Source organism: Pteropus alecto, unplaced genomic scaffold, assembly GCF_000325575.1.
Source record: "Pteropus alecto unplaced genomic scaffold, ASM32557v1 scaffold7, whole genome shotgun sequence".
NCBI lineage: Eukaryota > Metazoa > Chordata > Mammalia > Chiroptera > Pteropodidae > Pteropus > Pteropus alecto.
In genome coordinates, this window is record NW_006494614.1 from 19,445,304 (window position 1) to 19,461,722 (window position 16,419).

Sequence of the window (16,419 nt, forward strand, 5' to 3'; positions counted from 1 at the left end):
AAGAAAGCCTGAGAGCTTTCTGGGAAGTATAAAATACTTGAATGAATTATGAATGGCTCTTTCCTCACCTTCTTGATTCCCCCAGAGGAGCATGAACTCTTTAGGAAAGAGAGTTTTGAGTGATTAGTCGTGCTTTTCGGGTTCATGAAGGACCTTCTAAAATAGGTCAAAAAGGCTCTTAATTTAAGGGACCAAACAATAACACCAATAAACAAGATTTAGGTTTAGAATAGATATCAAGGTGAACATTTAGAAAAGGTGAATTGCTAAACAATGGACTAGATATCTGAGATAGGAATGAAAACCAGAAGACTAGAGTAAGGCTGGATAACCTTTGTGAAATCACCTTACCTTGGTTTGGTTTAGCATATAGCTATGTATAATCTTTTATGATTCTGGCATTCCTCCTTATAGTCAGTCATAATATGATATGCTCTACTCTTGTTTAGCAAGCAACTTAAAGAATTCTGTCATAATGCTTTTCCTAAGACCTAATGATCAATTGTATATCTGGTAAAAAGTATTTTGGCCTCTCTACTTATGCTAATGTGTGATGAACAGAATTGCAAAGTCAAGGACTGATTAGAGATGAACTAGTGTTATCTAGTTCATCTCTAATTAAATATGAAAATAAAACTTATTAAATATGAAAATAAATTATTATTTGAATAATAAGTTATTTTTATTAAATATGAAAATAAAAACAAAATGAGAAAAACCTCAAGATGTCTAATCACTTATTAATGATGAATCCAACTCTTAGGTTTCTTCCAGTACATTATTCATTATTTCATATGAAACTACTTCAAGTGAGCAAAGTATACATTCATACATAGACTAAAACACCCACATTTATTGGGCCAAAATGATATTGTCAAAGGATTTTGAGATATCGAGATATCTACATAGAAACTATGTGTCAAAGTTCTCATAACAGTACTTTGATGAATATTGTTGTCCTTATCTAAAAAGCACAATGTCTTTCTCAATTTTCACACATAATGTTATTTTCCATGCTATTCTATGACAGCCATAGATTTAGATTAACCTAGGCATTTAGCATCTGTGTTCAAATAAGTACAACATGAGCATGCTTGACTTAAATACTTATCTATTTTTCCATTTAGTTTTTTTTTAAATATATAATTAATGTTATATGCAAGAGAACTAGCTCCAATTTGCTTGCATCTGGGAAATAGTAATCTATGTGAGAGAAGGATTAGCTTGCCTGAAAAAGAAGTTACCAGTCATAACTGTGATTATTGGTAGCTCTTGCAACCTGAGGAGGTAAGGGGATGATTTGGGATGATGATGGAGTGGGAAATGTTTTGGAAAGAAGCAAATAAACTATTAGGTGGTTGAGAAACCCCAAGAGAGTTTATAACATCTGGTTCAAAAGTTTCCTGAAGCAAATGACAGAACTGGTTAGCGGAAGTATTTTTAATTAGCTGAACTGAATCCAAAAGAAGGAATACAAGTCCAAGACAACGGAGGAAGTTTATTGGACTTCCTATTTAAAACAGATGTTTTATCAGAACTCTGATTAATTTCTGAATGTGATAAAAACAGGACTGAATGCTGAAGCAGTTTATTAAAATGAAAACTAAAAGTAAACAATATCTAGGTACTCCTACTTTTAAAAGGTATATAGAATGTAAGACATTTTTGCAGGTTGATAAATTACCTGTGGGCATCAAGTTCAAAGCCGGGGGTTGATAGCTGGTGGACAGGAAAAACAGCAGGGCCCTAAGTTGATGCCTTGCTCTCTAGGCAGAGTCCCTGAGGATTAGGGAACCATGGGACATGGAGAGTAGGCCTTAAGTCAGCCAAATTGATGCAAAATCTGAGAGGAAATGTTTTCTGTAACTTGGTCTGCAATTTTTGTGGATGATGCAGCCCTCCTTTGCTGGTGCGAAGTCCTGCTATAAATTGAACTTTTGCTATGTCTTGTCTTTGGTGTGTGAATTTAGAGGCTATCTATTAAGTGATCTGGTCTCATTTACTAGAGTAGATTTTTAAAATTCAGAGCTCAAGTGTTCCCTTGCAGAGAGTTTGGCAGAGCACAAACATATGTAGTGCTTGGAAGGAAGGCATTGACTTTCCAAAGAGTACATCTTTTCTACTCCACAGCCAAGGAGCTCTCCTGGGAGGAATTGGAATTCCAATTTGTTGCCAGATTGTCCCACTCTAGCACTCAGGAGACAGTCTCCCTCAAATTAACCCCCAAATCTCGTCTTGTGAATCTCAAGTCATCTGGCTGGCCAGTAGTTTAGGGAAACCACTCAAGGAAGATGAATAGTGAGTTCAGAAATCAAGTATAATTAGGAATCGATAATGTTAAACCTCCTTTCCATGGAAGTTATCAAATAGCTGGTGTAATAAAAGCATAAATTCATTCGTAAGCCATATCATTTCACAATATATCATAATAAATAATGTATTTAATATGTTACCTTAAGTTTCTTTTTTTGTCATTGTAAGTCTATTTTTTAATTTTATTTTATTAGTTTCAAGTATATAGTACATTCAGGAAAAAATATTAAGATAACACTTGAGAGAAACATATAGAAGAAAATGTCATTAAGTGCTTTTGGTAAACTTTTAATGTCAAAAATATATAAAAATCCAATGTCCCCATGTATATATGTTGATTAAGGTTTAGAGATACTTTCTTTTTCCAATTGGAAAAAAGGAAATTATGCTATTAAATGTCTACACATTAGAAGGCCCACATTTAAGTGTTTTGCTTTTTTGAGTTTGCTGATAGAGGAGGTAATTAACTATGGTGGCTTTAGGTCTCAATCTGCCTGTTACATACTCTACAAATTACTAATGTCAGAAAAATGGTATCTATAAAAAAAAAATTATCACAGAATTTTACTTACATCACTTTAGAGGCCCCAAATGACCTGTAATTGGGTCTGAGTCTGATATAAAGTTGAAGACAGAGTAGGAGATGGAATAAGATTTGCTCACTGACGTTGTAACTTCAGTAGAATTTATGACATTGTTTTATTGTACTAAATAATAAAAAAGAAAAAGAGTCTTGGGAATTCTGCCCTTTTCTTCTTCTTCTTCTTCTTCTTCTTCTTCTTCTTCTTCTTCTTCTTCTTCTTCTTCTTCTTCTTCTTCTTCTTCTTCTTCTTCTTCTTCTTCTTCTTCTTCTTCTTCTTCTTCTTCTTCTTCTTCTTCTTCTTCTTCTTCTTCTTCTTCTTCTTCTTCTTCTTCTTCTTCTTCTTCTTCTTCTTCTTCTTCTTCTTCTTCTTCTTCTTCTTCTTCTTCTTCTTCTTCTTCTTCTTCTTCTTCTTCTTCTTCTTCTTCTTCTTCCTTCTTCCTCCTCCTCCTCCTCCTCCTCTTCCTACTCCTTCTCCTTCTTCTTCTTCTTTCTTCTTTTTTTTTTGCTGGCCACCATAGACTTCATATGCATCAGAGTAATGAGTCACATCAAAATTTAATAGCTTAAAACAACAACTTTTTCCCTCACAATTTTGTGTATTGGCTGGGCAATTCTTACCTGAGTTAGTTTATGGATTTAGGGAAAACAGATTATAAGCAAACAGATTTAATAAATATGATTACTAAGTTTCAATTAATAGAGCCATTATCACAGCTATTATCTTACTATCTCTAGAAACAAGATGAAATATGTCTCTTTGTATAAAACAAAATAGTTGAGCTTAATTGTAGTCCTTTAAATAAAGCTTATAAACATAACTACTAAACACCATTTTTTATTATTAAAGTAGAATTAAATAAATTCAATTTGGCATTGTCAAATACTTTTGAGACAGTTTTTTAATAACATAATCTGACTAGTATCATTAGTATGTACACCATGCATGGATTATCAGTTTGCTAATTTAAATATAATAATGAAATATAACAGTCCAACCAAGACATTGTTCCTTCTATGTAATGATCCCTTTTGCCATATGTATTTTCACCAAATGCAAATTCTGAAAAGCTATTATTATTATGGAGATCACAAAATGCTAGAATGAAGAGAAGGCAACTCTAGGATTTTAGAGGTTTGCACACTCAAGGAGAGAGAGGACAATATTGTAGTAACACAGACTATTAGCCCCATAAAGGACTTTAGAGATGACCTCTACTACCCTCCTTTTGTGGTGAGGAAACAAAGGCACAAGCATTCTGAATTGAATCTACAATAATAACAATTCTAGATTTCACTCTTTTAAATTTATGTTTTCTACACTTCTTAAGGGAGGAAATGGAGAAGATGCTTCAATTCCAATAGGGAGATTTGAGATCTACGTATTTTCACTTTTCAAAAATGACTACAATTTTTTTTTTTAAAGTGTTGAGTGTGAAATAACATTTTAATCTTTGACCATGACTTGATCTACGTTTTTCACTTTTCAAAAATGACTACAATTTTTTTTTTAAAGTGTTGAGTGGGAAATAACATTTTAATCTTTGACCATGACTTTTAACCACATGACATTTTAATGTGTTTAGTTTTGGTTGAAGATTTTGATTTATTTTTAGGCATTGAAAAATTATAAAGCCAGAAAAATTTTCCATGAAAAAAAAAAAGATTTTAAGTGTTTCTGGTCTAGTGAAAAAAATTGTATGTATGTCTTAACAGCTTTACAAAAACTTCATAGCTAAATATTATTAAGTATATAAAACATTTATTTGTTTCATTTTACTTTGCTTCCTTACCTGTTTTATCCCAAATTCAATTTGAAAGATTGAGAGAAGAAATGAAAATATCTCCACCTAGTGGTCAGCAGGGAGTAAAGTTAACGAAAACAAATACTCATTTTGTTTTTGACATGATCGCCCACCACACATAATTAGCACGAACCTATAGGTCTATGACATAACGTACTTTAATTAATGTTTATTTAGATTTTAATTACATAAGTAAAAATAAAATGTAAATACTATTTTAAATTAAAGTGAAAATAATAGGTGGAAATTTCTTCATGCTATTGATAAACCCTGATGTTATTTTCTACACTTAGAACATTGCCATATGTTGACAGGGAGGGGGTATATTTTTCAGGTAGAGAAATCATTCAAGGCTTAGTTATTTCTTTCCTCTACTCTTTATAATCTCAGCAATGGCAGGACTGTCTCATTTTACTCACCAATGTAGTTCCATGCCTAGAACAGCGATGGGCATGTAATTGGGCCTCGATAAATAATCCTTGACTCAGAGAATGAAAAAAATGACAATACATGTTGATAAAGGCATAAAGATGAAGATAAAGTAAAATCAGTTAATAAATATAAATATTACACACCCACAATGTGGCTGATACTATTGTAATTACTATCTCTATTTATTTTCATAAGAATGAATTAAGATTTAAAATCCTATAAGAATTATGCAAAGAAAAGCAGAGACAAAAGGGAGTCATCTGTGTTTCTTGACTTCTTAAGAATAGATAATGAATATTTCCATGTTAAAACTGAAATTCACACACATTAAAAAAAATTAACAGTATGTTAATCAGAAGAAAAGGAGTATGGCTGAGGGAGTTACTTCTAGGAAATAGTCTGGTTTCCCACTACAGGGCTTGTCTATAGTAATTACTGTTTTGTGTTCAGTTCTTTCCTTGAGCAAGATAGGTCTACTATGGTTAGAATATTAAACATGGTTTCTAAAAAGCTTTAAGAATCTTGGAGATAAAACATACATGCCAATATAAAGAAGTTACCCAAGAATAATAGAGAACTGCAGGAGAAGCTATTGGGCTCATGTACCTGTTTTTGTTTCTTTTGTTGTTTAACATCTATGGTCTTTTAATGAAATGATGTGGTATTGATCCTCACATAACTACTCATTTGAGTTTCCATTTAATTGAAAATGCTATATCTTTCTTCTCTTTATAGAAAGCATCATCATTCATCAGTTACGTATGAACTCCAGATGAAATGGTAAACCAAGCACATACTGGGTGTGTGTACTTCCTCTGAATCCCTGTTGAATGGATAGTATTTCTACAGCCCTCCATCATCACTAAGGTTCTCTATGCTACTGATCACTACTGGAAATAATTTTCTACTTCCAGTGAATCTTTTTTCTTAAGGATATAATGTAAAAGCTAAAAATGGAGTTTCTGGTAATATGAAAATAGGTAGCAAGAGCAATTCAATCTTTGTGTCAAAATAAATTTCTCTTCCTTTTGCAAAGCTTTCAGGTCCATGGGCACATGCTATGTAATTTATTTTTATAATACACTTTGTAATAAGATTTTTTTCCTAAAGTGTTTCCTTTTTCATAGTCTATGGCACATATATCTGTAGAATACACTGTCAGTTCTTTGAAATATTGATATTGGTGCATTCGAAGCAGTAACCTCTTATTTTTTTCTTTTATCGACTTGTTATTTCTGAAGAAGAAAAAGTACAACATTCTCTATGTAATTTCTCGGGGTAAATTCAAGAGGTAAAACAGAAGCAGGAGATTCTGGAAGAGATTTTATTATTGTTTGCACAATGCTATGGTTCTGATCATCGTTCAATACTAAAAAATAATGCTCTCATTTAAAGTTTAATTTTAAATACTTAAAGCCAGTTTTTAAAGTTGCTCTTTCCAGTCTTCTGTGCCAAACAAACAAACAAACAACCCTGGATGAACTGATTTTCATATGGAACAAATTAATGAAAGAAGATGTATAAATTCTACCTGTAAGAATGATAGAAACAGCTCCAACTGACAGTTCAATTATGTTTCTGTTTGCATTATTTACATATATGTACAGGATTCACAATAAGGATGTCAAGATATATTTCACAATCTTTCTAAATGAAAGCCTAAAAATAAAAACTGATCTAGATAGTATCAGCATCTTTTTTTTTAAATGTAAGAGAAATCCCAAGATAGATAATTTTTTCTTCTTGATAGAAAGAATTTGGACAGATTTTCAGAACCACATATAGATTGGAGAATATATTCTTTAAAGGTAAAAAACACATGTATTACTCAAATCTCAATGTCAGAGCTGCTGTTGAATTTAATTTTATGTGAAAATGTGTATCTAAAGTCTACTTGAAACCTTAATAATATGTTTTTTTAAAGACTGTTAATGTGGACATGTTTTCAATTAGGTCTTTAAAAGGTAACTTTAAAGATAAATGAAGATTTGACATCAATTTCTGAAAGCAGAAATCATATATCCTGTAACTTTACTGAGATTAAAGAAAGTATGTAACTTTACTGAGATTAAAGAATGTTTCTGAGTGTGAAAGGATAACTAAAAACGACACAGATAATACTGTTGGCCCATTTCTTCAGTCCACAGGCTGTACTCAGGTTTATAAGCCCACAGAGGAGAGTCCTCTCTGAGTCTCTGGAACAGAAAAATTAATGTTGGATCTCTTTCTCTATGTTAACTTAGTAAACCTTTAAGGTATTGTGGAATTAGCAAATCATATTCAGTAGGTATTATAAATTGAATAACTACATTTTATGTAAAATTAGTTTTGATTTTTGTAAGAGAAATACTATGGTAGGCTCGTCCTAGCTCGAATGATTGTGAATGCATCATGTAACCTGCAGGGCTTTTGATTACAGATTAAGAGAACCAGAGTGTGTATGTGTGAAATTGAAAATATTGTTGTTATGGGTTTTATTTTCTGCAAATGTTTCTGAACTATAATGGCATTTTCAATTAGAAAAATTTTATTTGGTATTATCATATTTTTTCACTCACAGTTGAGGTTCCCTGTTTGCCAATGTTTATAATTCTGATAGCAAAAATATTCTGATATATCACAGGTTAGCATTTGAAGCAAATAGCTTTTTTCCACTTGTGGGAAATTTATTACATGAGTAGTAAAAAGACTAAAAGATAAAACTTTAAATACTTCTTGACTTTAATTTAAAATATTAGAAGTAATTTATATATATATTTGGGTCTTAAGTTTTTATCTCTCTTGAATTTATAATGAAATTTGGTACTTGCATTGCAGAGTGAGGATGATGGTGCAATCATTTAGATGGATGCTGAGCTTTTTTCTGCCCATGCTATGATTAAGTCCTCTGTTTCAACTCAAATGGAATCAGAGTGACAGATGAGTAAAATTAATAAAATATTAATTAAAAGTTGTTTTAAAGTAGATTAAAAATTAACAGAAAATATAAAAAACCAAATAGTTATGTCATTATCTAATGAATAAGCAAACAAGATTATAAATAGTTATATCCCAGTATCTACATCCAATAGAAAAAGTTGCTCTCACATGTAAACCTGGCACCATCTTAGGCTCACATAATTTATATATCTTTTATTGTAAGTAAATCTCCAATCATCAATATAAGTGAGAATCAGTTTTGAATGGAAAAATGATGTTTTCTGAAGTAAAATCATTTCTGAAGTAAAACTGGAAAGTGTTTCCAGTTTAAGGTGCAACGATTAAACTAATCCATTACTTTACCCTTTTCTTTTGGATAGGTATTTTTTGAGGGTATCTTCTACAGAGATTTTTTTCAATTATTTTATAAAATATTAGGGGTTGATGAAAATAGTGGGTAGAGTAAATATTCCAGATATTAGAAGCCTGGAATGTTCTCAAAATGTGAAGAACTGTAGTTTAGGACCACCATAAAAAAATCATGGTGTGGAATATCTGGTTGAGGCATTAACAGAGACACCAACGCTATTGAAATAATTCACAGCTTCTAAGAACCACCGGCAGAGCAAGAGTAAATGGTGTATTGGACAATGTACTGTATTCATGTCCTTTCTCTTTATGTTATGGATGAATTTTCCTTGAAATGAATAAAAAATAGAGCAAAAGTAGGATGTGTTCATGAATTTGATGAGCAATAATTCTGAAAATACAAAAATGCAAAATAGAAGTTTAAAAAACAACAACAACAACAAGAACAACTGGCACCTGAGGCTTTTATCTCCTTCTGGCCCTCCAGTGCTATGCCTCTGCTAAAATACTAATTAGAAGGCAAAGAGGAAAAACAATAAAAATTGTTGTAACAAATTCATAAAATTGGGAGAGTTTTGTTCGAATTAACTTTGCTTAGTGACCACAAATATTTTGTTTTCTTAAACTTTCAGCATTTATTCTATAACTATATGATGACAACCATGTTTGTTATATAGGGTAAATGCTACAGGTTCATATATGTGAATAGAAATATTTAAAAGTGCCATGACATGATACATTTATTTTCTGGGAGGTTTTTTTTGTTTAGGTTATTTGGGTAACTTTCACTTACCATTCACAGATTTTGTTGTTTTAACAGTGAAGAGATTTGTATTTGTTGTATCTAGATTTTGTTTTTAAAATATCAGATGTTAGCTTCTCCAAAATAATAGGCTTATGATATGAGCAGATATTCTTGGAAGTCTTGCAGATTCTCAAAAGCACAAGAGAACATTGAAAAATTTTGGAGTTACATTCTATTTTCACAGCATTCTCAATTTTCTCCTTTAAGTTTTATCAAGTACATGAGTTTATTTTTCACTACAGCCAAATGAATTTATAAATACACACTTGTCTTTTATATGAATGTAATATCCGCTTTCAGTTTGTCACAAGTTATTGATTTATTAACTAGTTAAGACGTTCTCTATGTTATTTCCAAAATCAACTTTGTTCATCACAATCTCACAAGATAGTGAGAAAAACAATTGTGATATAAAAGCATTGTGCAATATTCTTTTTTGATTTGGAACATAACATTCATAAAATTAAAATCATTTTAAATGAGTACTCCACCTTATTTTAAATTGTTTGCTTTAGAAGTTTTCACTTCTGCATTTCATATTTTGTTAAAAATATCGTGTTTTTCACTGTGAATAAGCAGAAGCAGTACAGCAGATCAACTAAAATGAGCGATGCTTTTCCTCTGAGTTACAACACAGTTTGATTCTTTAGCAAGATGAAAACTGCAAGACACTGAGAGATAGAAACTGGTTTCAGGGATCCCCTCACCCCTTTATCCTCACGAAAAGCAAGGTCAATCAATATTTAAATATTACTCTACCTCTTTCTGCTGTCAATCTAAAGGTAGGTTACTCAGTAGAGCAAACACTTTTAAGGTTTTCCCAGCAGTCCACAGCCCAGCCTCTACAGAGGCACCCTGGTAACGGTTTCAGCAAAGTGGGATGGTGCGGTTGTGCTCTGTCCACTTTTATTTATCAGCCTTGTGTCAGAAATGGTGGTCCATAGCCACAGCCAATTCTAATTTATTTTTGCCTCATTTGGGACAAAGGAGGGTTTCTCTTATTTATTATTTAAAGATATACATATCAATAAAGCAGGCGTGGATGACGTCAAAGATGCTTTCCGAAGGAAAGTTCCAGTTGTTAGAGATCTTGCACACGGAGCAGCTCCGTGGCTCCCTTCTTGGAGGAGTGGAGCCCTTCCGTGTATGCGGTTTAAAAGCACTGGCCAAAAGTTCTTGTCTGTTTACTTCATGACTTTTCAGGATAATGGGGTCACAGTCTTTCCATCAGATTTGCTCGAATGGATTTGTTCCCCTTGAGCCCTGGGCTAGAGTCACCTTTAATGAGCAAGAGACTTCCCTTGGGTAGAAAGACTGCAGCAACTTCCCTGGACTCTCTGCTTGTTGGCGATAGGACACATCAGTGAGCTATACTTTTTTATTTTTTGAATGTCATTAAAATCTACTTTTGAAATTTGTATTTAACGAATCCCAAGAAACCTATGAAAGATGTCTAACACTGAAGCCTCCCTTAATTTGGGACCCCCTTGGTGACTGCATGTTTCCACCAATAATGGTTAGAACCTATTTTCCTAGAATTCCCAGATAATTTTTAAAACAGGTAATCAGTCCACTTTTAGTTTCCCCTGACATTCTTTCCAGCATTTGTTTCAGAGATAAGCATCTCTAAGGAGAAAATCTTTGCTTCTCTTCAGGAGTCCATTTGTCCCATTCTGCCTTATATTGACAGGCTTTGGTATATAGAGCTGTCTCCCCAGTTTGAATGTAAGCTTCTTAAATGCAGGACTTGCATATTCCTCATAGTGAATACAAGATATTAGATAAATATTTGCAAATGACAATTCCTTCTAGAGAGAAGCCTTTTCCCACTCTTCTTCCATCTGTCCTATCTCCTTTCCCACAATCTTCACTGACTTTTCCCATGACCATAATCACATTTTTATTTTTGGTCTTTCTGGCTCACAGTATGTCTTCTTCTTCCTTGAGAACAAGACAAATATGTAGTTAAAATGACGAGGTGTTTTGTAGGCACCTAGTTATTGACTCCTAGTACTCCAGAAGTAGTAGTACGTCTGCCAGGGTATTTTGTACCAGATCTTCCTCACTAATCGGACTGCTTATTCTTCCCTTGCAGAAACCTCTGTGCCCACTGAAGGTTTCAGATGCAGAGTATCTGGATTAAACAAGAAAAGACTCTCAATAATCACTGATTTTAAGGGAAAATAGGCTCTCTGTAAGGAAAAGGGGCCCTCACCTTATCAGACCACCAGATGGTCTATGCTATCTTAACAAGAGATGTGTGCGTGCAGTCATTTTTGGTTCACAAAGATGTCAAGCACTGGTTCCCACATGGAGCATTGATGGAAATACGCAGTAGAACAAATGGGCTGTATAAGCTAACAAATTTAGTATCTCCCAGAAGTTGTGGGTATCAGAGTTCTGTTTCCAGGGCAACTGCTAAGATCTTGCTTAAGAAAAAGAACATGATCTGTCAGGGTATAGTTTTGCAAATCATTAATAATAAGTGTAGTGTAAGGCTCAACTTTCTCTATTTCTCTTTTTGATCCTATTCTCTCCTGGGTAGAGAACCACAATATCATTCAGACCGTAGGACCCACTTCCTCACAGTTTAGTTTTTGACATCGTAAAGACGAGGTATGGTGCCTGCTCAGTCCTCCTATAATCTCTTGTGCACACATCTCATATGGCACTAATCTCATTATATTTCAATTGTTTGTTGCCAAGTTGTCTCTCTCACTAAAATGTGAGTTCATTGACAGTAGGTCAGGTTGGTTCAACAAGATTTATTTAGTATCTTTAATGTCCAAGGCACTTTGTCAGGAGTTGAAGATATAGAAAATAATAAAAACAGTCTCTGACCTTGAGAAACTATCTAGTAGGAAAAACAAATATAAACACAAATTTTTCAGTACTATGGTTAAGAGCAAGAATAGAGGTATGTATAAGTTGCCTTGAACTCAGAGAGCTGTTCTTAGCTGCTCAGCCCTGGAAGACAAAGAAAGATTTTTCAAATTGGTTACTAACTTGAATCTTGAAGGGTGAGTAGGAATTACCTTTTAAGGCAGTTTCAGTGGAGGTGGGGTCTGAAGTCAGAAAGCAGTGGCTTGCTCAGTGACTGGGTTTAGGAATCAAGGACATCATGTGCAGATTGCTCTTCCCAGAAGATTCAGTGACAATAAAAACGATGCTGTAGAATAGTTTTTGAATCCCTCTACTTGTCTCTCACAGTGTGCTGGTCAGAGGGAAGTCCTATGAGGTCTTGGTATTTATTGTCAAAAGTATTTAGTTCCATTGACCAAGAAATTGTTTCACTTTGTACACTCAATAAAAGTTGACTTTTACATTTATGTCCATTTTGTAAAATCATCCTTCAAGAATATGTTGGAGTTATTTTGAAGAAATAGATGAGTGACTTCATAGGTGGTAGTGACCATGTTTCAAAAACAAATAATGAGGAAATATTACCTCCCTACTGCCCTGACTTCCAATAATTTAACACTTGGAAAAGTAGAAAAATGCAAGTTAAAAGTATGTCTAATAATAGTTCAAAGATATGATTACAAGGGATTAACATTTTTAAAGATCTATTTTCCTGTATCTCTTGATGATTTCTCATGGAGTAAGGAAAGTATCTTCCCTCTTGTGTCTCTCTCCTTTTAAAAATAATCACACTACTATACATTTAACATGTCACTTGCCTTTCAACCAAGAGATGGCAACATCATATCTGAATGTAAAACTTTATCTATAATTTATGGCACCTATTGGAAAAATATATACCATGAAGTATAATCAACTGAGAGATTCTAGAAATCACGAAGTCTGAGGTCTCATTAGAATTACATCATTTCATATAAAGAAAGGGTGGAATTATGAGAAAGAAAACATTATTTCCTTCCCAAAACGAAGTTCTTAGGCTGTCTACTAAGGAATTTTGGTGTCATTGCTCTTTTCACTAATGAGACTAACCATTTAAATATCATGTTTGTCTTGTATTTCTGATTACTGACTGTGGTCATTCACACACTTGCAAAATATTTTATCACAGCACCAATGACCTCAGGCTAATCAGACAACCTCTTAGTGTCAAGAGAAAAGGATTTTCTTAAATGCTTAACTGGAAAAGTGTAATATATATATCACATAAAAATCAGGAAAGAGGCAACTTTAAAAGAGGTACTTTTTCAATATCAGTTTGAATCAATCTCTGATGGAATAAATACAAAAAATTAATTATACAAATTTTATATCACTCTTTTCCTAAAAATCCTCCCAATTAAAAATGAATATTATTTAGTTCCATCAAGGTTCTCTAAAGTAAGCAGCCAAGATCAAATGAACAGAAAACATTTTTTTTCCTCCAAAAATAAACATGCAAAAATATTTATTATTCTGTCCCTGAAAACAATTCAAACTATTTTCAGTCCTTAAGAATCTTTTCTGAAATTCATGCTGGTAAAAACTATGGCACATTTCTCAGCTCTCTTCAATTTTCTAAACATTGTTAAGCTACACGTGAATGAAATGGTCTGAATATGGTTAGAAGCCAGAGAACTAAAGCAGCACCCAATACTCGAAGGAGTCTAATAAGCAAATATATGTGGCATTTTGACCAAACAGTAAAAAGAGCAGTTTCAGTTTCCTCTTTATTCTTTAAGTTATTAAACATTTTTTTTCCCCTCAATGTTTCTGGTTACCTAGTTCAGTAGCTTGAATATAGCAATTGAACTAAAAAGTAAAAATTTATCATAAAGCTTCCCATCCATAAGTTATTTACATATACCTTTTCAGATCGTTGGATTTGGATCTGCTCTATGATTTTGGATGCATTTTCATATTTGGGCTCGGGCATTCATTGCACTTACTATGTTGACCTGGTTGTCAGCATTAATCAATGTCATATAGCCACATCAATTTTTCTTTTTAACCCTGAATCAGAAAACAATTGTTCAAACAATACAAATTTTATCTAAATGTGTCATCAACACACACACACACACACACACACACACACACACACACACACACACACAGTCACTCCTAGCAACCACAGTTTAAAATGCATACAGTGGTAATCCATTGTGAGAACAACCACTCTTTTGTTGCCCCAGAAATGCAGACCATTTAAAAAAAGATTCCTACTTCATCAGTTGAAATAAAAATCTACCGATCATAAAACAATGTATGACTAATGAAATCATAAAATTCTGAGTCCATTGAGCTAATGACATAGAGGTGAAAAAAATGTTAGCCAGGTAAACCAGCATGCTGTGATGGCAGAGTACAGTGAGGGAAAGGAATTGGAGGGATATCATCAAGAGATCTTGAAAAGTCATTTCATCCATTTGGACCCTCATCTGAAAACGTAAGTTTTAGACAAGAATCTAAGAAAGCTTTCAGTTTAAAATTCTATTTGTCAAAATGGAATTTCTAAGAAGAAAAAAGACATGGGGTTAAATCTTTCCTATGAACAAACAACAGAAAAAAGAAGCAGATAAATACATCATGATCACTCAGATCACTAAAAAAAGAAAAAAAAAAAACCAAAGGCAAAATAATTAACCATATTAACACAGAATGCTGGAATAGCAAATCACTTATGGAACTATCACATTTAGTGGGTGTGATAATACAGGCAGAAATGAGGAGAAAAACTTGCTTTATGCTTTATACTTTTGCATTATGCCCAATATTGTTATGTACATTTTTACTAACCAAAAGAATTTAAATAAAAGGAGCCCATGCCTTCTCCATTAATTGTGATCGATGAATATTTTTCATTTGAGCCTGATGTTGAATGTAAACTTACATAGATGAAAACAAAATACAGACCTACTTATGTTATCAGTGCTAAGAATTTGATAATGAATGTCGCACAAGAGTAAAACTAAGCAAATTAGTTATCTACCAGGTAAATATTCGATTGGCTCACATCTCGAGACTTGTAGTCATTTTGAAAATACATTTAATTGTAAATTATGAGGCCTAAGCACTCTTTTCGTTTCTCTTTTCTTGGATTATCTTGCAAAAGGTATGACTACAAAGCCCTAAACATCATAAAGTCAGGGTAATTTGTTTTCAGATGATGCGACTTACTCTCTAGTATGGATTTCAAAGATGCCAGTTTAATGTGGTTTGTACATAATTTTAAAATGAATTTTACAAATATATGCTTATTGCAGAAACTTTGGAAAATACAGAAAAAGTGCAAAGTAGAGAGAAATCCTCCATCCGCTCAACGGAGATTACTAACTTTTCGGGTGGGCATTATACTACATACGTACCCATACTACCTTAGTTTCAAGACTTAGTCACTTTTTAGATCATGAATATTTCCTTTGGTCATTAAATACTCAGCAGTTTGAAAGTGCACAGTATCTCATTTTATAGTAATGCCATTTTTAAAATTATTAACTGTAAAACAAAGAGCTACAGCTTATTACAAAAAACTTATTAAATCTGCGCAAGAGAAACGTGGACACAGAAAGGTAAAAAGTAACACGAAGACCGTTTATGCTAGAAACAAGTGATAACTCAAGTAGAGACAAAATAGGGTTAACCAAGTCACATGATTTATTCATGACTTTAGGACAAACTGGTCACCCATTATTCATCTCACTTAATGTTTGTATTTGCACCTTGAATGAAGATTTATTTTAATTAGAGAAACTTGGGGTTTAATAACCCAAGCAAATACTCCAATCATAGCAATTCAAGCATCCTTGGTGTAGTCTTTTAAACGTTCCGATTTCTTTCAGATAGGGCTTTGAGGTAAAACAAAAAACTGCCTGGGGCCGAAGCCACTAGACTTGTCAGCAGCTCCAGGGCTGACCAGGTGGTCCAGGCCAGGCGAGTCGGACCAGCAACCTGGAACGGCCGTCGCCATGATGACCAGAGCAGCAGGCCGGTTATGTGCAAACAGAACCTTTGGCAAGTGGCGCGAAGAAGCGCCTGTGGCGCAAGCGCCTCGGCCTTTTCGCCCCGGCTCCCAGGGCTGCGCATGCGCTATCGTAGCTTCACGCTCTGGGGCTGAGGCCCTCACTTTGTCGTCACAGGGCAGATGATTAGGGTGCGTCCGCCTTTTCCCTCCCCCTTCTACCCTCCTCCCTTTTCCCCTCCCCTTGTCCCTCAGTCTTCTTCCTCCTTCCTCTCCCCCTCCCTCTTGCGTGCCCAGCCGACTCCAGCTTCCGGTCAGCGGCCGTCTGCGGAAGGGT

General features: G+C 33.9%; 1 protein-coding gene across 1 annotated transcript in view; it reads left to right on the plus strand.

Moving 5' to 3' along the window:
- FILIP1 (filamin A interacting protein 1) overlaps positions 1–6,838 on the plus strand; it is a 186,476-nt gene extending 179,638 nt beyond the window's left edge. The window contains exon 7 of the mRNA XM_006926374.3: positions 5,866–6,838. Coding sequence (XP_006926436.1) covers positions 5,866–5,906 — 41 coding nt within the window. The 3' untranslated portion in view covers positions 5,907–6,838. The remainder of the gene's footprint in view (positions 1–5,865) is intronic.
- Positions 6,839–16,419: the final 9,581 nt, after the last annotated feature.